Source organism: Vanessa cardui, chromosome 6 (genome assembly GCF_905220365.1).
Source record: "Vanessa cardui chromosome 6, ilVanCard2.1, whole genome shotgun sequence".
In the NCBI taxonomy this organism is placed as follows: Eukaryota; Metazoa; Arthropoda; class Insecta; order Lepidoptera; family Nymphalidae; genus Vanessa; species Vanessa cardui.
In genome coordinates this window covers 9,516,509-9,538,329 of record NC_061128.1, presented here as the reverse complement: position 1 = coordinate 9,538,329, position 21,821 = coordinate 9,516,509, and the positions used below count along the sequence as shown (strand labels likewise).

The 21,821-nt window shown below is 32.6% G+C and overlaps 1 protein-coding gene across 1 annotated transcript; it reads right to left on the bottom strand.

The window, feature by feature from the left end:
• Nucleotides 1-43: 43 nt before the first annotated feature.
• LOC124530655 (neurotrophin 1) lies at nucleotides 44-21,210 on the bottom strand. The gene is made up of 9 exons (XM_047104905.1): nucleotides 20,973-21,210; nucleotides 14,481-15,197; nucleotides 5,551-5,940; nucleotides 4,286-4,472; nucleotides 3,704-3,893; nucleotides 2,910-3,059; nucleotides 1,882-2,052; nucleotides 1,449-1,572; nucleotides 44-1,265 (listed from the first exon to the last, which is right to left on the bottom strand). Exons 2-9 carry the CDS (start codon nucleotides 14,949-14,951, stop codon nucleotides 243-245), a joined length of 2,706 nt encoding a protein of 901 aa, XP_046960861.1. The 5' UTR covers nucleotides 14,952-15,197; nucleotides 20,973-21,210; the 3' UTR covers nucleotides 44-242.
• Nucleotides 21,211-21,821: the final 611 nt, after the last annotated feature.

Here is a 21,821-nt window from a genome sequence, read left to right as displayed (position 1 = left end):
TTATAATAAATATGTATATAAATAGTAAAATAACTTAATATAAATAAAAGCAATAACTTAAATAATTTACATTGCAAATTAAATTTGGCTTCGTTTTTGTTTACAAACTATATTGCCACATGCACTTAAAGCTAGTTAAACAATAACATTCGTGGTTCACAAAGACAACAAATGTATTGTGATTTTAACTTATATTTTATAGCTCACCTAAATTAATTTAATACTATAGTATTTAAAGACAACTACTTGTGCTTTTTTCGCTCTATTTTGTTTGTAGATTTAACATCTGAAGTTGGACGGCTTATGGGTTTCCATTCCGATTCGGGGGACACCTCATATGTTTCAACGTTATCTTCTCTATCGATTGGATCATCTTCTTTATCGCCTTTGCCAAAGAAATCAATAATAGGATGATAATTATAATTAACTTTTTTAGCATGTGCTGTTTCATCATTTATCATTTTAATTTGATCAGAAGTAAATGTAGTAAAGTTTCTATCAGTCGTGACAGCATAAAGTTTTGGAGCTATAGTTGCTCTTGGGTTGAAGCTAGAACTAACATTTTCTATTTCAGAGTCTTCTAAATCCTCATTAAACTCTTCCGCGGTTTCCAAATCATCACTAACATATGCACCTATAGCTGATGTTCCTGATGATACTAAGTCTTCCGGACCACTAGATATCTTTTTTCTAATCGGCCTTCGACTTGGTCTGATAGGACCTCTTTTAAATTGACTATCAATTATTTTATACTTGTTTATATTATCTTTCGAAAATGAAAATGATGATGATGATGCAGATGGTGTAGGCGGTTCTAAATAACTGGGTAATGTAACCGAATCTAATCCGAGTATTCCACCAGGGTTACGAGGTCCAGGCCTTTTCATGTTTCTTACGGAACTCGCCTGATTAAATGAATCAGGTAAATACGTGTTTCCATAGGAGTCCATAGTATTTGACGGTATGTTATTAAATTCGTCGTCATCACTTAGTTTGGCTTTATTGTGATTTGATCCTGGTATTGAATTATGATTATCGACGAACGGTGGGAATGTTTCTAATGGCTTATTAAAACTAAATGGTGGTGTTTTAGATATACTTGGTCTTTGTACACTAGATTGTATAGATTCAAAGGCCTGATTTTCGCGTTCCGACGACAAGTCTTCGCCTGGGAAATGTTCAGATGACGTTTCATGAACTCTGTGACCGACCGGTGGAAAAGATACACTGTAGCCTTCGATGTGACAGGAACAGCAAGTAGGCACCTATAAACCATAATATGAAATAAAAAATTAATAAACATTATGATATCCAGACTAATCTTAGAATCTAATATTCAAAATTTAAAAAACATATACAATGATTTGATATGAGCTTTAACTGATATAAAATGATCTCTTGTAAAAGTTTAGATATATCTTTTGTCCTTTTTTTATACGTAAACTCACTTTGAATATATCCATATGTAACCCATTTTGTTGATCCCAAGTCAGAAGTCTATGGTAATTATAAACTTGAACGCACTTCGATTTAAAATTATCAGTCAAATAGGTGCACGATTCTTTTGGTTTTCTGAAACAAAAAGTTGAAACTCTTAAACAAAAGAATTCGCAAAATCATACACTATTATCCTAAAGAAGAATATCATTACGGGTAAAAAAATGTACTGACTTATATTAATCAAGATATTGTTACAACTAAATCTTGTAGGGTAACAAGATCGTATGTACTCACATAATCAAACCTTATAATATTAGAATAATATAACACCCATAAATCCATACAAAAATATAATTGTTATTCATAATTAACCAAATTTTATTCACTGTCGACATACATATGTAACTACGCCTTAAAGTATTAAACATGAAGCCTACTTACAAACATTTCTCTAATCGCAACGTTTGCGTGTGCTCCCCAGTATTTACGATGTATTTCCATTGTCCTGACGTTGCTCTAGCTCGCTGTGGTCTCGCGTATTTCACAGTGCTTGGACACATAAATCCAGCCTCTCCAGCTCCGGCGAAGTCACGGTTGGCTGTGTCTCCTCGCCTAGTGGTAAGATCGTTATGTTTGAAGACAGAATGTATAATATTCTTTAAGTAAAAGTAAAGTAAAGTAACAGCCTGTATATTCCCACTGCTGAGATAAGGCCTCCTCTTCCATTAAGGCGAGGGTTTGGAACATATTCCACCACGCTGTTCCAATGCGGGTTGGTGGAATGCACATGTGGCAGAATTTCGATGAAATTAGACACATGCAGGTTTCCTCACGATGTTTTCCTTCACCGCCGAGCACGAGATGAATTATAAACACAAATTAAGCACATGAATCAGCGGTGCTTGCCTGGGTTTGAATCCGCAACCATCGGTTAAGATGCACGCGTTCTAACCACTGGGCCATCTCGACTCGTATATATATATACTATTCGATAATATTCTTACTCATTGTATATAGATCTATATTTATATTTAGATTATATACTTTTATTTTATATGTATTGATAACATAATTTACTAATTGATATATAATTTGTGTATTCTATATTTACATTTATACATAGTTTTAATAATAGACTTATGTTATTTTATTTATTATTACAGCACCAACCACCTCATATTCTATGAGCTATCCTAACCAACTTCCGTTGTCTGGAAGATATGTAGCGATAAGGTCGCCAAAATTGTATGCCTGTTCTATTAAGGCCAAATCTATGTATTATTTATTTTTATTTTTATTGGTGTACAAAAAAGAATACAAACAAACAACTAAAGATATAATAAAAGTCATCACAATACATAATTTGAATACTAGTAAAGACATTCTAGTCGAAACGTAGGAAATGGTTTATTGATCATACTACAATAACAATTTGTATAGACGAGAACGGATGGTCTAAAATCATTTACCTGTTCGATACAAGATAATGGTCAGCGGTATACTTCGCTTCCTGAGCAGCTGTGATCCCATCCACAGCACCTTCACCTTGGTCCTTATAATCAGCAAGCAAGGCTCCAGCAGCTGCTTTGTTACGGCGGATTGACTGCACTATTGCTTCTCTATAAAAATAAATTATCTATATTAAAATCTAACAAGCTTAAACGATTCAGCTGAAATCAGCCATTGGTTTAGAATACTGTGTGTCATTTGTTTATAATTTCAGAACCTATTAGAAACCTGTACATATCAGGTGAAAATAGTTCGGTTTTCTCAATGAGGATAGGACTTCGTAAAAGACATATCAGCTCAGATGTTTATGAACAGTCACTTATTATGTTCCAATAGAACATACTATTTATTTATATTTTATTATTACGTGGTTACGCTTCGTACTTCATCGGTATTATTACATACAAAACTTGGTCATAAAAACTCAACCACAAAAACCGTTACTTTTAAAATTCCCTACATTCCAAATCAGGTTTTGCTTTTCAAACTGACCAGTGACATATCACTTTCGCTTTTGTGCGCCGCTCCGACGCGGCAAAATTCTTTTTTTTTTAAACACTTTTGCCTTCGTTTGTGATCTACTTCATAAGTCGTTGACCTATGTTTTTTGTATTTGCAAATGATTTGTATAATTTCTATTGCTGTATCGAGTACACATTCGAGTATATTAAAAATAAAGAATATTTAGATAATTATTTAAGGTTCCAGGTCTCATGAACATAATTTAAATAGACTTTATGTAGGTATTACTCACGTAGGGTAATCATCGGAATGTAAGCACAAGGTGTTAGTGAATAGCTCGCATTTCGACTGATCGCTGACTACAGGTAGTTTTCTAGCAGGCATCGGTCTGCGACGAATGAGGGGGCCAAGCGTCGGTTCAGCAGTTGTCCGACGTGATGCAGGCGAAGGCTTTGGATACATGCCACGGCGTACTATGTTACCTGCGAAATAATTAATAATTATTATCATTATAATATTATCACTTAGATGCAGAGTTCTGTGCTAGATCATTTGGTTAGGGTACTATCCACTGATCATTCTACCGCAAGCAGCAGTACTACTCCACTTAACCTTCAAGCCAGACACAAAGAAAGCACCTAAGATTGATGGCGCATTGGAGTTATGACGAATGATTAATATTTCTTACAATAATGTAGAGGTAGGATGAGTAGTTAGGGTAGAGGTGACCATTTACTATGATGTGGCCAATTTGCTACACTGTATACTTTTCAGCGTTTTTTTTTTTTTTTGATGACTTTTAGTTTAACTTTTTACTTGTTGAATATTTTGTAAAATCGTATAGATCAGGTGAAGAACAAAGAATTTAACGTACCTTTTCTGTCCATATATCTATTTAACGAACGAAGCTTCTCGGGTACAGGTAGGTCTTGAATAAGAGTCATGTTCGTCGCATCTGCTGATAGGTCCAAAGTGCTGTTATCGAGAACACGATCAATATCGTCAAATCTTGATTTAATAGTCGCTTCTGTTGTCAAATATTGTGCTCTTGTTTGATTCCTCTGGAAAAATTGTTTTCACAACATACAATAAAGTGCAATAAACTTAAAAATTAAATTTCAATTAATTTAAAAGATACCATTAATTACACTTTACAAAATTATGACATATCTGCCCAATTGGGATATCTGGTAACACTACATTCAACTCGACTACACTAACAAAAAAATTAAAATAGAATGAGTAATTTGGTCGGAGATGAAAAAGATTGATAATATGAAGTGGTATATAGAATATAATTTTCAAAATCGGCACAATCAAGTGACAGATTTATGTAACATAATGAGTTTAATATAAACAAAAAATCCTTTTTTTGTAATCGGATGAATTGTTTTTGACCTAGTAACATTAATGCTAAGCATCGCTGAGCACAAAATGAATTTTTATAAATATAAAAAAAAAAATGTTACAAGCTACAGACACTGTCAAAATAAATAATTTTAAATTACAATAATTAACAAAATAAGTTAGTACCTACATATTCTGGAAAATAACAATTTAAGGAGTAAATCATATCTTGCAATGGTAAAAGTTGGTTCTTAATTTAACAGTCTCGTAGCATGCGATATGGAAAGTTCAAATATTGACTCATTTTTAGTAAATAGAACTAGTCTACATATCTCTTTCCAGCTTTCATCTCATACAACTTAAAGTAACTATATAAATGAGCCATCTCTTTCGATAACTTCGATGTGTAACATCTGTAATAATATTCTTGTATAATAGAAGATTTTGTAAAATGTGTGGATGTTTAATATTTACTTTTTTTATCGGCAATTTCAAAAGGCATTTATTAACGATGAATAGCCAATGATAAGCATAAACAAATTCTGAGACATTTGTATAATATTTATTTTTGCACAATTCTAATAGTGATTAATCGATCAGAAGATAGATATTTGAGATCAAATTGTATTAGCATAGTGTGCGTATGGTCTACACTCACCGCTTTTCCTAAAAACTTAAAAAAATATGTGTGCAGCGACTCGTAACTAATTTATGACCGGCTAGATTAGATTTTACCTACTTTTCAATCCTATTATTAAATTATATTTATTAATATTCGCCTCACATACTTACATTCTCATCATTATCATAACCATCGTGTGTAGTGTCTTTAAGTTTTTCGTTTTGCGTGTCATTTGTAATTTTACTATCACGTGAATGTTCTTTGATTGGGTTTGTTGTATTTATTTTAAATTGTACTCTTTGTGATCTTGTTCTGAAGTTACGATATTTTTGTATGATAGATTGTGTGGTTGTGCTTGATTCGTCTTCTCCACTATCGAATAAATCACCGTTCAGTGATGTGTCTTCATCAAACGATCTTCTTTGGAATTGTGTTTGTGGGGTTTTTACTTCTCGCGGTTCTTTACCCGGTCTCATCGAACGACGAATCAAATTAGCCGTGTCCAATAGGATTGGTAACATCAAATCAGAAGTCGTGTTGTTATTGAACATTGATCTCACCTGAAATTAAATTAAATATTATTAAAAAACAAATAAATACAGAATTGTTTATTTAAATACATAAATTACGTAAAGGAAAACATAATTGCAAAAGATTTTCTCTTCTAGTCATATTGATGTTGAAAGGTGCAAATGAAACAGACAAAAGAAAGGATTTATAAAGAATTCGTAAATAAATCTAAAAAAGTGAATACACACTTTTGTTCTAATAACAATAAGACCAAAACAAATTGACTCAATTGCGACCACAATGAAAAGGGGAAGAAAGTGTTTGAAGTTTATCAGTTATACCCTAAATTATATTGTTTAAAGTTTAACTAGATTAATCATTCATTAATTTAATTATCATTATATCATAAAAATAAACATATGTATATATCTTATTCATTTTCCAATTAATTGTAAGCTTGTTTACGATAAAAATTTATGTAAAATTGTGTTTTGAATTGTCTAATTTAAGCTATTGTGCATAAAACTATTCAATCGTCATGCGAAAAATTACTTCAAATTGTGGGACAGCTTTCTTGAGCTCATTATCCACACTACAATGTAAATTTGATTCACATTTTTTAGAATAATAATCTTAATATTTGTTTAATTAAGGTCTGTTATTGTATGATTTATCTCGGATGGCCTACACCGCTAGTTTGGTAAGGTCATTTTTATCCAAGATTCTAGTTCAAGTTCTGAAGTATATTGTTTTATATTATAAAATACTACAATGGTTAAGCGTGAGAGGTCAGTTAGTTTTAAAACCGTGAGATTGATTCCCGCCGGTGCATAATTTGGCTCTGTTTGATAACAATAACATTGTGTTATCAAGGTCTTATCAACATATAACACATAGAACTACACATTTTTTAACGTTAAATTACAAAAAAATAATAATAATACAGTTACATTCATTTGAAAATCGAATAGCTATTCAACGAAACAGTACTTCTGATTAATTTGTTAAATATGTTGTTATTTATTTTTTATTGTATATTATATATGGCGGATGTCATCATCACAGACATTATAGAAATTTTAACCCATTTCTTACAACGCCATAACTCCAACAGCCTTGGGAACTATAAGTCCTTTTTTAAATTTTGGCGAGTAGTAGAACTAAAATTAAAATTAAAAAAAAACTATTCGAACACAGACATTTTTTGCGTGAATATGTCAAGTATGAAGTCTTATTTGATAAAAACGAAAAAAGAGCATCTGATTAAACTAACACAGCCATGTCACTATTTCAATTTTTAAAAGTGTTTAATACAAATCATACTTTAAGTCTCCTGAGTAGAATATAATATTAAAATTCATCATACAACAACAGCCTGTAAATTCCCACTGCTGGGCTAAAGGCCTCCTCTCCCTTTGAGGAGAAGGTTTGGAACATTTTCCAACACGCTGTTCCAATGTGGGTTGGTGGAATACACATGTGGCAGAATTTCTATGAAATTTGTCACATGCAGGTTTCCTCACGATGTTTTCCTTCACCGCAGAGCACGAGATGAATTATAAAGACAAATTAAGCACATGAAACAGAGGTGCTTGCCTGGGTTTGAACCCGCAACCATCGGTTAAGAGCGTTCTAATTACTGGGCCTAAAATATTTAATAAAAAATTAAAATTCATCATATTCAAATTTATTTATCCCCTAAATGTAATCGAATCTAGCATCGATAATCGATTAATTTATTCGAAAGAACTAACATTTTTTTGTCAAATAAGGATTTCTTATATTACGAATACAAATTCAGGGTATTTATTTGGTAATTGTGTTTAGTTTACCGCCATTTTACGTTCTCTATTTCTTTGTTTACACATATACAATTCTACCTACCACAAAGAAGAATAAAATAGGGTGGGCAAATTATAATTATGTAGAGTAAAGACTGGTATACGACTTCTGTCTGATCAACCACTAAAAATATTATACGAGTTAATATCTAAATAAAAGTAGACTAGAATCATTATATTTTACAATCATTGATTTAGTAAGTCGCTTTTAATTACTTCGATATAATGGAATTATTATTCAAAGTAATCAAAAGCTATCGAATAGATCGATTTACGAAATATTATAAATACAATTGGCAATTCGAAAACTGCCCTGATTCATACAAAATATTAGAAAAGGCAATTATAAATCAATACAATTACTATTTTCAATGCGATATTAACTACAATGTTCGGCTGAGTTACGTTAGATGCAATAATTATTAGTTTAATTTATTAAAATAATCTACATATGACATTTTTACTACAAGGCAATTTTGAAGCGAGAGAGAGTTCGAGCTCAGGTTCAACGTACTTGAATACGACACGGAACACTGAAAACTGTACTGGCAGATATATTTTAGTGACCCTTATAATGAACCTAGAACCTGCGAAACCGCAACCTTATATGCTAGCCACTAAGCCAACGAGACAGTCGGATATTTCTATTACGTTATGAAATACAGCGGAACTCAATCTTCCTTCGCTGCACTCACTGGTCATCTTAATTATCGTGTAAGTATATGGCTGAATATTTATGGGAAGAAAATTGTTGGACGCCGCTCATCTGTGTCGAATGTGACACTTCGGTGTAAGAATTTTTATTAACAATTTGATGTCTTACAAAGCAGTAAGCTAAAATGCCTCAGTGTAGATACCAGCTCAGTTATTTTTTTTTTTAATAATAATCATATAATAATAACGTTTTAGGGGTTTGTTTGTAGGATTAAGCAAAAAAGTAGCCTATGTACATCCTTGGAGTTCTAGTTTTCTTTAAACCTCATCAAATTCTGTTCATTGGTTTCGTCGTGAAAAAGCGATAGACAGACAGACAGATTATAAACATATTTGCTTTAGATCAGGAGGAATAAGCGCCGTACATTTGCCTTAAAAAAACGATCTGAAGTCTTAGCCAAGCAGTGTGAAATTTATAGACTATTTCTTTTTAAAAGCATGATAGTCATTTAATTTAATTTCAAAACCATTTCTTTTTTTAAAAACACTTATTATGAAAATATACCGTAAAAATAACAACATAATTGCACATTTCATAATAGTGATAAAAACTGACAAATGCTTGTAAAACCGTTTTACAACAGTGAATAACCTAGATTAGATTTCTGAAATGAGAATTCTTTTTAAGAATTCTGTCTGATTAAAAAATGTTTCATGCACTTTACTAAACTAACAGTAGCAAATTTTAAATTAACATGGCTTTTTTTCTGTGCGAGAGTCTTGTGAACAAGACATTCGTAGATAATGTCGAAATATCGAGTTCCACCGAACAAAAATAAAAAACATGGTAAATATCCCGAAATTAATACCTTTAGTAATAACAGTAGCAGTTTCAATTACCGTTCATTAAAGCTATATACATAGATCATCATCCTCCTGCCCTTTTCCCAATTTTTATTTGGGGTCAGCGCAGCATGTCTTCTCCTTCCATACTTCTCTGTCAGACGTCATCTCACAACTTACATTCTATCTAACCATATCGTCTTTCACACAATCCATCCATCGTTTTCTTGGTCGTCCTCTACCTCTATATCCATCCACATCCATGCTCAAAGCCTTACTCACAATATGTTCCTCGCTATATACATACATATTTCTTGTATTTTCAAATTAGGTGAAGGGGTACAGACATTGGCGCTGTAAGAAATATTAACAGTTCCTTACATCGCCAGTCCTTCAGTATCTTTGGTACATAAAGCTTTATGTCCTTTGGAACCTAACAATCCTAGTTATTGCTGTTTATCGGTAGGATAACCTACCCAGAGGAAATTACACAAATGTTACTAAGTGAACATAAGAACACTTCTCTGTCTAGATGCACGCGTCTCTTCTTTGTATATTTTTTTAAAGTCATTGTCGAAGAAGAGGTAATATTTAAAAATCTTTAAATGAATTCCTTAAGTATTACATTTTTTCCTTAATTTTCCTCAAGTTTTCACTAATGTTTACTGTCAAATTTTGTCCGCTGAGCGAAAAATTGCATCGATAAATGCATAACTTCTCGGTTGCGCCGGAGTCGCGTAATAAACAATCTTACTCGGTCCAATTGCCGCCGTACAATACATGTGAGAATTTACATCGCGGGACAAAAAAACGACCCCGTTCCGGATCTCGAATGAAACTTGCGGATGGAAGATAATTCGATACACTCTGTTGAACAATGCGTTTATGTCGAAACGATTTATTGAAATTGTGAAGATTTTTAGTAAATATTGATTGATTGACTTTCAGAATTGCTGTTACATTGCACCAATATTTTTGCAATTCTGTTTTTCATTTATAGTGAAACTATGGAAATATCTTCCGCAATTACAATGCAATTATTTCAAATACTTATTATATCCTAATCGAAAATATCAACCTAAATAAAAGTAAAACATAAGTCAGTTATCATTACGAGTAAATAAACAATAAAACTCCTGAGCCTCAATAGTAACTTATTTTAAATTTGATATACACTGCTTGTTTTATTCTAGTTTAAAATTCTTTGGTTAGAGAAAACGAACAATCGTTATTATATAAGTAGGAACATCAAATTAAAAGAAAAATTGTCATCGATCGCGATTCGCGTTTCCAATTCACACAGAGATTGCAACATGATTAAATGTTGAGAGTAAAAAGTTTAACACTTGTGGGAATAGATTTCGCTGTTATAAATGTTGTAAAATAGAAGTTTTTATTTTTTGTCGGCCTGCCGTGTAACAAATGAAAACCTTTGTCACTGTTAAATTTACACAAGTTGTAAAAGTAATACTTGTCTACATTTTTACTTTTCGTTTTATTAGCTTACATAAATAGAATTATTGTATTTAATATTTTATAAAAATGATTTATTTTGACGACGATCTGCCGGGAAGTGTTTCGTTAAAAGATATACATATAAATAAAACTATTTATATATCGTATAGGCAAGTGGAACATTTAAAATAGATAAACATAATAAACGATGGATCTGAAAACTGTGCTTATTAAAATTTACGTTAAATAACGAATGTTTTTAAATAGTTGCCCCTGCAAAATTATTAACTTACTGTTAATTATGAATTATTGTATTAGATAATATTATTCTCAGGGATAAGTGGGATATTCAGGCTATGAAAATACTTGATACATTCTAAAACCGTCCATTAAAGTCAAATCACAATCCCTAGTTTCAAGTCTATCCCCGATAGAACGAAGTATGGTAGATAACATAGATATTATAGCTTCCAAAGAGGTTCAATATATTGTTTCGAATTCAGACGCTAAATAATTATTTGATTAGTGTGAAGCTTTCACATAAGAATACCTTATTGTCAACTCAATGCAATTACGTTCGCTTTTCTAACGAGCTCTGGGAAAAATAAAACAAATATGTATAAAAATTTCAAAAGAAATTCTCTACAAAAAATTCTAAGAATGAAAATTTATAGCTGTAGTCATAATGACTATATTCATTATAAAAGCTGAAATTAAGATATTAATATATATACAGTAATCTTGATAAGATATATTTCACGCGTGTGTACATATCATTATATAAGAAGAGAGAGCAGTTCTAAATTGTAAAAATATTTAAACTGTTAATCATATTTACTGTTAGGATCGTATTTAACGCATGTTCGATGTTAATTAGTCCAGTTATGAAACATTCTTTAGTATAATTATTATATAAATTGGTGTTTCTAGTTCGACATAAATACAATACGACATATTTTATATGTGTGTATGTGTGTCTGTGAATCTGGATTATTTAGAAACGTGGCTAATCCCACTTGTAAAATACGCTTCAAGAAACGTAACACTTTTTGTAAAATAAAATATACTATATTTATTTATGATAATTTATTATCCATAAATAACCTACTAATGTTTTTTATACTTTTTCTTTTTTTTTTTATTTAATAACTTATTTATTTATGGTTTCGTGTATGATTACCGATAAGATACGAGTTATCCGATTCTACTTTGATAGCCTGAACAAAAGTATGGACAATAAATATACTACAAAAACCAAGTATAGTACGTCTCAACTTAGATGTAACATCGGCAAATTCAATAAAAACGATTACTGCCGATTTACAAAACCAATAGAAATAGCTCCCTATCGCGCCATTCGACGCTATTCGTCGCTATGTATTCTCGCGTCATTTCAACCCGAAAAGCAAGTGCATGTTAATCGCGTGTCAAATTGAATATTTAATTAGGTCATATGATATTACAAGTTATTACGTTTGTGTAAAAATCTAATGCACATATACAAATAAATATTGATAATTTGGGATAGCGGACTTAATTGTGATCGGTTTTACGAATCATGTCGATGATACATGTAAGTTGTGTCGTACTATACGTATACAGCTTTATGTTCTTCTTTAGTTCTCATTTCGTAAGTTCGATGCAATTATTATACGCTAATAAGAAGGTATTTATCCAACCCGTAAGAAAAAACCAATAATTATTTGATCCGTTATCCGCGATCCGCGATTACAAATATCAGTCAAATAATGTCGGTCTGTAGTTGGCGAGGTTCTGAGATTTCAATCCCAGAGTCTCGCCGACTACAGACTTTTATTCCTACGTATTGCACAAATGAAGGAGCCGGTGAAATACTACCTGTACTAGAGTACGCGAACAAGCAACACCGCGAAAAATATTTTTAAGTCAGCTGCTTTTTTTTATTATACAAAATTAGTTTTGATGGGATATTTGACCACTGTGAGGGCAATTTTATTTGACATTGAACCCACACTTTGACATAACGGTTAAAATTCCTTAAGTTCGTGTTCTAAAGGTATCTTCGGCTACCAGGTATAGATAATGAACCTATAATGATATAAATGACAAATATATAATGAATAGTCAGTGTATAATAGTCAATTTGACAAATATTTCAACATATAGGAAATATAAACAAACATAACGAATCAGAAATCATGACACTGTTAGTTATTTTTGGGTTATAGTGGGAGTCAGTGCTAATTCAAAGATTACCCTTAACAGAGGGGAAACTTGAAGCATCAATAATAACGAATGACCGAAATTTCTTTTATAATTATCATCAGGAATATATTATAATATACGATTTTAAATTGATCAAAACGTATGCAATGTTTTAATGAAATGCAATCTTCTGTAATTGGTAATACTTTAACTGTAATAATCAGTTTCTCGATACGCACATTGGTGACAATTTATATGTGATTATATAAGCATGCTTTCCACTTGAAACAGATCGCTAGTGAAAGTAATCATATTTTTATTATTTTCATGTTGTTTAATTACATAAATGTAAACCTATGTGGTTCATTTTATTAGTAATTATAAAATTTAATATGCAAACTTAAGCACACAAGTCATAAAAAGTCACCTTTTCACCAAAACTGTTTAATTGGTATATTGGATCTTTCATATATTATATTTTATATATATAAGACTTCAATTGTGTATTGCCATTGGCAATATGATTTGATGTTGTGTCAGGAAAATAATTATTTATAAGTTACTTTATTACTCCTCTCTCAATCCTGACCACACTCAAAGAGCGTCTTACTAATATATTTATGAATACATAAGCATATATTTATGAATAAGCTGATTAATACGTAGGTCTCTGGTTTGCAGAACTTTGAATCAGTTACGAATTCCGGTTCTTTATTTGGTAGGCCAGAATTTCTGTTAACCTGAGCTTGTTGTTTATCGTCTTGTATACTATGTGCACCGGTGGCCGGTTTTGACATTACCTTTTGTGGCCAAATATCTTGTAAATAAAAAAACAATGCACATTACTAAAATTTAAAACCAATTTATAACCCTATATACTTCTATTATAATGCTGTTTGGTAATAAAATGATACAGGCTTATAAATAAAAACTAAAATTGACGAATACGATATGAATATAACAAAAAAAAAAATCATAAAACAACGATAACGAAATACCAACAATGTTTAATATATTTTTTAATTAGTAATATTTTATTCGATAGTTTTTCATCATCTTCCCATTATTGTGGATGTGCACTACATTATATCATCTTCCCATGATGATATAATGTAGTGAAATAAATATTCTAATATATAAATACCTCTTTAAAAGCTATTTATGAATACGAAATATTAAAAAAAAAATTGGCGTGTTTAACTTTTGTTACATAATGTTTTGTTTAATATGACCTATAATATGTTGTACCACAGACCTACATATTATTCAGCTCTTTAATATATAAGTATGTAAGATGCTCCTTGAGTGTGGTCAGGATCGGTAAAGGAGAATAAACTAATGTATAAATAACTAGCTGTATCCGCGACCTTGTACGCGTTTGAATTTAAGAAAAAAAATATTATAGCCTAAGTTACTACCAGCATAGGTTTAATTTTATGTATCTGCATAGACTTACTATTCATATTTGTCCCTTCTTTATTATTTAAGTTGATCAACAACAATTTAATAACATCTACAGACTATATATCATGAATTTATACTAATATTTATATTACCTAAATGCGTGGAGTTTCTGCATAGGATTTTAAATAAGGAATACTTATATAGATTACCTGAGACAAACTGAGGGGCTGTCTACCAGGTGGTGTAGTAACTTGACTGGCGACCAGTGACGCGAGTGCCACCCGCTGGTTTCCAGACATCGCCCTGATGATTGGTAGGATCTGCGCGAACTTCCCAACATGGTCTTTTCTCTCCAGTGCTCTCAGCACCGCATCTCTTATCATTCCATCCTTGTTCTTCTTACTTTTATAATTCTTTACCAAAGCCTTCTTTGTTGTCACATCATCGTTAAATTGTGAACTGTCTGCTTCCAAAGAATCTAAATTGTACTGTGGTCTATGCGAATTCGTGACGCCGTTAGGCTTAAGGATCCTGACAGGTGGTTTGACGACCGTCTCGTAATGCCTAGATTCCTGTGCTATTAATAGTTCATTTGGCTCAGAAAACTCAAAATCTTTTAAGTCATCGGCTTTTGAAATAGCCAATAGCGTTATCAATAAATAAAGCTTTAGATTCGCCATCGTATTCAATATTAAACTCTAACTGCAATATGACATTATTACATAAAAACACTAAACACAGCACACTGCCAATTCACATGTCAGTCTTTTTTTTTGTTTAGGCAGAGATGCGCGCGCGCAGCTTTCTGCCTCGAAGCCGAATGAGCGCGTGCGCGGTAACCACACGCATACAACTCTCACGTATTTACAGGTGTCAGATAATACCGGAACTCACAACTTTCTCCCATACAAGGGTCAAAATGCGACCTATCAAAAAGTGCAAAATCACCCTTAAAACGTACCTCGACAAAATTATTGTCTAATCAATTCGAAGACGGCCAATACAAAACAATACGACCAGGCTGAAATCGAATACATACGATAATGTATCATATTTCTTACAATATGGAAATCAGTTTTGTTTGGCTCAAAGTATTATGTATCGTTTTTAAAGAGATGCTTTCACACAGTTACGTCAGTTATGAAAGCCTTCTATAGGTCGATAATATCGAAACTATTATTAACTATTATTAGCTTTGTCATTCATAAATGGATATGTGTTTAAAGTGTCTATTATGAGTACAATAGATTTTAGTGGATTATATGCAATATTTAAAATGTACATGCTTACGCTAAGGCGTTTTTCCTTGTTAAAAAACAAGAAATATAAAAAAAAATAAACTTTAGTAATATAATAATAGTACTAATATTCATTTTACTATATTATACATATAAAAATACTAGCTTTAAGTAATTATTTAAGATCAAATAAGTGAAGATAAAAAAAAATATAAATATCATTAGTAAGAAAGAAAATACAAGTATTTTAGAATACTATAATTGTACCTCAAACATATTTTTATGATATATGTAGGCCACCTGATGGGCCACCTGATGGGCCACCCGATAATAAGTGATCACCACAGCCCATAGACTTACCTTTCATCACTAATGTTATACTAACTCTTATTAACTCTTATTATTAATTGATTTTTTTGAAAAGAAGAAATTTGATGTCAATGTCAAAATAAATTTCGGTTTTAATTTTATTATAATAAAATTATTTATCGATCCATTTCTTATTAAATTGACATCAAGTTTATTCTTAACATCAAATTATTCGAAATAAATATTTAGAATTTCATGATTTACTGATTTCGCTTTTTGTTCTCAGGGGTCGTGACGAGTGAGGCGATGCCGAGCAAGTCAAGCGTCCCTACGATGAGCCGCTTGCTGTAATGCTGTGCTGGTGACACTCTAGCGGCATAATAGTGACTTTATGTGTTTATAGTGTTTATAAGTTTATACAGTTAAATGTTATATTCTAATAATGATAGGACAATCATTAATTCCCAGCCGGACCTCTTAACATGTCCCCAATGTACTAATGGGAGGCTATTCAGAAGCCAAAAAGGCTTAAAAATTTATACAACCCGCTGTCATAGCCTTCCATTAGAAAAATCAAATGATACTTTTTCTATTTTACCTACAAATTCGAACAGTGATACAGATTCAATTAATTTTGAAAATCTATTAACAAAATGTCACAAAAATATACCTTTAGTAAAAAGAATCCCTAGGGGAGCGAGAATATCTCTAGCTAGATCTTTATTCATTGTACTTAAAAATTGTCTTTCTAATAGTAATTCGGCATGGCAAAATCTTTTTACGTTTTCTTTTAAGTTTTTTCATGTCGATAAAACCAAAAATGGTTCCTTATCGACCAAATTAAAACAAAATAGTTTATTAGATAAACAAATTTCAATTCCAAAATACTCATCACGACCTCAAAAATTTAATTTAAAGAAAAATGTTGAGAATAAAGCAATGGATGGAGATTTTAAGAATGCAGCTCGCATTCTTTTTTCTAGCGATACCATCGCACCTTTTAATGATATAACGTTAGAATCCTTGCAAGAAAAGCATCCTTTGCCATACCCAACAACTGTGCTTCCGCCCCCGCCTACACAGAACAATTTTTTACAGGTTAAGGATGAAGATACCTATGCCGCCATTATGTCATTTTCTAGCGGGTCTGCTAGTGGCATTGATGGTATCACTCCACAACATCTTAAAGATCTTGTGAGTGCCTCGGCCGGTGACGCTGGCAGGGCCCTATTAAGTGACATAACTAATCTTTGCAATTTTATGCTATCTGGTAAGGTGATTTCATCCTTTTTACCACATCTTTATGGTGCAAGACTTTGTGCCTTTAATAAAAAAGACGGAAGTATCCGTCCAATAGCAATCGGGACCACTTTTCGCCGTTTGGCATCTAAATTAGCATGTAGGCACATAGTCTCCACCCTAAAAACCAAATTTCAACCAATTCAACTCGGTTTTGGAAGCAGAGGTGGTTGTGAAGCAGCAGTACACTCTACCCGTACCTTTCTAAAAGGAAACGAGGCCGAGGTACTTCTGAAAGTTGATGTAAAGAATGCTTTTAACTCCTTAGATAGAGGAACCTTGCTTAACGAAGTCTTCTCTAATCTGCCTGAAATTTACCCATACGTTTGGCAATGTTATAGTTCACCTTCCAAATTATTTTTTGGTGAAGATACAATTCATTCTAATGTAGGTGTTCAGCAAGGAGATCCATTGGGTCCTGCTCTTTTTAGCTTAGGTATTCATAGCTGCATTTCGAATTTAAAATCTAAATTAAACGTTTGGTACCTAGATGATGGAACTATAGGAGGTAAAGTAGATGACGTTATTGAAGATTTAATTAAAATTAAAGAACAATTTGATAAAATTGGTCTTAAATTGAATTTTTCAAAATGTGAAATTTTTTTTACGGACAATTTAACTCACAAAAATATTAGTTTGGCAATAGATAAATTTAATAAAATTGCACCTAACATAAAAATTCTTCATAAAGATACACTTTGCCTCCTTGGTGCACCACTATTTGATGAGGGCATAGAGCCTTCTCTTAACGAAAAAATTAAAATATTTTCGGACAATTTTGACAGACTGGGCATTTTAAATTCTCATATAGCTTATACAATCTTAAAACATTGCCTTTTCGTTCCAAAATTAATGTACATTCTACGTGCGAGCCCAATCTGGAAATATCCTAGTCTTACCAATCAAATCGATGCCACCCTTAAAAAAGCTTTAGAAAAAATTCTAAATTTATCTCTTGATGAATATTCTTGGACTCAAGCTACACTTCCCATTCCTTTTGGTGGCATCGGCGTGAGAAAAATATCAAGTGTTGCCCTCCCGGCCTTTCTCTCTTCTGTACATAGCATTTCAGACCTTTGTTCAGAAATTTTAAAATCAAAATCTGTAAAAATCATGAATGTTACTGAGGCGATAGAGACCTGGAAGGTAAAGTGCCCTAATGATGATATCCCTAAGGAAGTTACAAAACAAAAACTTTGGGATTCTTCATTGGTTCACGCTACACTACACAGTTTGACACAAAATTTAACAAGTGCTCAAGACCGTGCCAGGCTTCTAGCGTTATCATCTAAAGAGTCTAGTCACTGGTTGAATTCATTACCCTCTAAAAATCTTGGGACACTTTTAGATAATGAATGTTTTCGCATATCGATTGGTCTCCGACTGGGAACACCTCTGTGTTCTGAACACAGATGCCCGTGTGGAAAGGAGGTAGACTCTTTCGGTTTACATGGTCTCTCTTGCCCAAGGAGTTCAGGTAGGCTTTTCCGCCACGGTTCTCTTAATGACATAATAAAAAGGGCTCTTGCCACCATCGACGTTCCTGCTCTTACTGAGCCTCGTGGAATTAGTCGTGATGATGGTAAGAGACCTGATGGATTAACATTGGTTCCCTGGGAACGAGGTCGGGCCCTTGTGTGGGACGCTACATGTGTTGACACGTTGGCCCCATCTCATATTCGAGAAACAATGTTAAGAGCCGGTGCCGCTGCGGAAAAAGCTGAAGCCAAAAAAATAACTAAATATTCGTGTATTATGTCTAATTACTTTTTTGTTCCATTTGCTGTCGAAACGCTTGGCCCTTGGAGTAGTGGTGCAAAAAGCTTCATCAAAAGTATAACACCTCGCCTCATTGCCTCCACTGGTGACAGGAGGGCTGGTTCGTTTTTTGCCCAGAGGATCGGAATTGCGATTCAACGGGGAAATGCTGCTAGCATTCTTGCCACCATTCCACGCGGTCAAGATTTATACAGTAACTAGTTTTAGTTCATATTTGTATATATATATTTAAGCATTTAATGTTGTTAATTCATACCTACTTATGTTGACTCAAACTCAAACTCAAATAACTTTATTCAATATAGAAGCATTACACTTTCTTATTGATGATCAATTGAAACACTACCACCGGTTCGGAAAAGAAAATACCCTGACCTGAGAAAAACCGGCGAAAGAAACTCAGCGGGTTTTTTTTTGTTTGTCTCGTATATTATATTAACAATTTAATACGAAATGAAATAGCCAGGAGCCGATCGTTTCATTCCTAAGGTGTGCTATCGATCATAAACTCATTAATTGTATAATAACCTTTTGCACACAAGCGTTCCTTAATATTTTTTTTTAATTTGGCAACAGAGGCGTTTTGAACGCTTTCTGGGATCCTGTTGTAAAACCGTATACATTGCCCCACAAAGGAGTTACTGACTCTATGCAGTCGAGTAACAGGAGTAACAAGTTTGTGTTTGTTCCTTGTACCAATTCTATGAGTATCACATTTTCTCATGAAATCATTAATATTCGTACTTTTCGTACGTACATAACATTGCAGAATATATATTGAGAAGCAACAGTGAATATCATGATTTCTTTAAATTTATTCCTTAACGATTTTTTAGCTCCTAGGTTATAGATTGCGCGAATAGCCCTCTTCTGTAACACAAATATACATAGTATGGATAGCGGCAGCGTTGCCCCACAGCACAATACCGTATGACATAATACTGTGGAAGTAGCTGAAATATACTAAGCGAGCCGTATCAACATCGGTACATAATCTAATTTTTTTGACCGCGAATGCCGCAGAACTCAGTCACTAGCACCAATCCGCTAATATGGGGGCCCCATTGCAACTTGGCATCAACAGTAAGGCAAGGAACTCAGCAAAATCAATTGGATCCATCGATTCCCCGTTGATGAGTACATTGGCTTAGAATATTATGATTTTTGCAGATGATGAATGTATGTACATTATAGTGAACTACAAGAATGTGATTCAACAATATTTATGCGATTTATTTTTCAAAATTTAATTATTATAAATTCGTTAAACTTATTAACACTCTCACCAATAATTAAAAACTAGTAACAAATCATGGAATGGAAAAAAAATTCAAAAACAAACATTTGTATAGTTTCTTGTCAAATGAGAGATGGTTGACATTACCACTAGCAGCTGGGCCGTATGTGTTTCAGTCCAAACGGTAGCATCCATTTCTTATCGCGAAATGCTTAGTAATCAAACCAGAATAACATTATCATAAGAATCATTGGAATTTCTGAATACAGCTTGCATGATTAGCGATTAGATTATGAGGTCAGTAGGTATCAAGTCCTAGAGAGAAGATCACTACTCAGCAAATGCCGCATAGGACATCCTTTGACAGGTAGACCGATGAATTAAAGAACATGGCCGAACTGACTGACTGGATGAACCGAAGAGAATCTTTTAATTAATTATCAAAATTAAAATTACGATGAATGTAGTCATGATGTAACGACGCATGGATTGAAGAAAAAAACTTACATTTAATCAATATTATCATAATAAATTATAAGATAAGTAGTTAAAATTATATTTATATAAAAAAATTTACGGGAGTATGCTAGATTATTAAATACAATACATACTTAATATATAATAATACAGCGTATAACTATTTAAAAAAACTAGATTTTAAACATTTTTAACTAAAATGTGCATAGTTTATAGTCCTAATTCACTTTAAATCAACCTGAAAAAAGAAGACTGAAGCGAGGAAATTAAAAAAAAAACTAATTTCCCGCGCGTCGAAAGGCGCGAAGTTGGGTTAGATAGTTAGTTTCGTAAGAATCTCATGAAACGAAAATATAACTTACATGGAACGTAAAAACATAAACTAAATAGAAGCTAACAATTGATTTTCATTTCAGCACACAATAGATTATAAGTGGTTACGCCACTTCGCACTTTCCTTTTAACCGCAGATTGACCCGACCGCATTATCTGAGTTTGTAATTTGTTTTGTATACATGATGCTTAAAACAAATATAAGCCCTGAAAATATTAAAATGTGATATGACAATAGACTACAGCATATACATAGTCCATTTTTAAAATATTAACATTAAAAATATCCATGCAAAAATATCTACAAATTATACCTACGCACTAGCACTAATATTGGTGAGATCTACCACCTTTTAATTTGTCAGTTAAAAATAATACAAGGTACCTATACTTATTATACCTGTTACCTTTTATGAAGAAGGGAAGTAGGGAAGAAATAGGAACGCAATAAGAAAAAGGAACGCAAAAATTACTTTTATGAGTTAGTAGAATTTCTCTGGACTATTAACTAATTAATAAACTGTAGTGTGTGAGCACCGTAAGGCTTTTAATATATTTGTAAAAATAAAGATAAGATTCCGCTGAGCCCCTAGTAATCGATTCCAATACAAACGTACTAACATGCTAGTATCATTAAAAACATACATCGCTCTCATTTTTTTGGCAACGCACGAGCGTATTTGTGTTTAGTGTTTATCGTTAATGAGCAACGCATTTGCAGTAGTGATCTTGAGTTTAAGTTTTAATGAGTAAGACAGTAAAATAGGCAAAGGGTCTGCTTAAATAGGGCGCAGTTATAGCTCGCACACTGCGCAGAAAAGGCTATTTACGGCAACCAATTGATTCCAACCTTCATTTCCAAATTCAACAACCTTTAT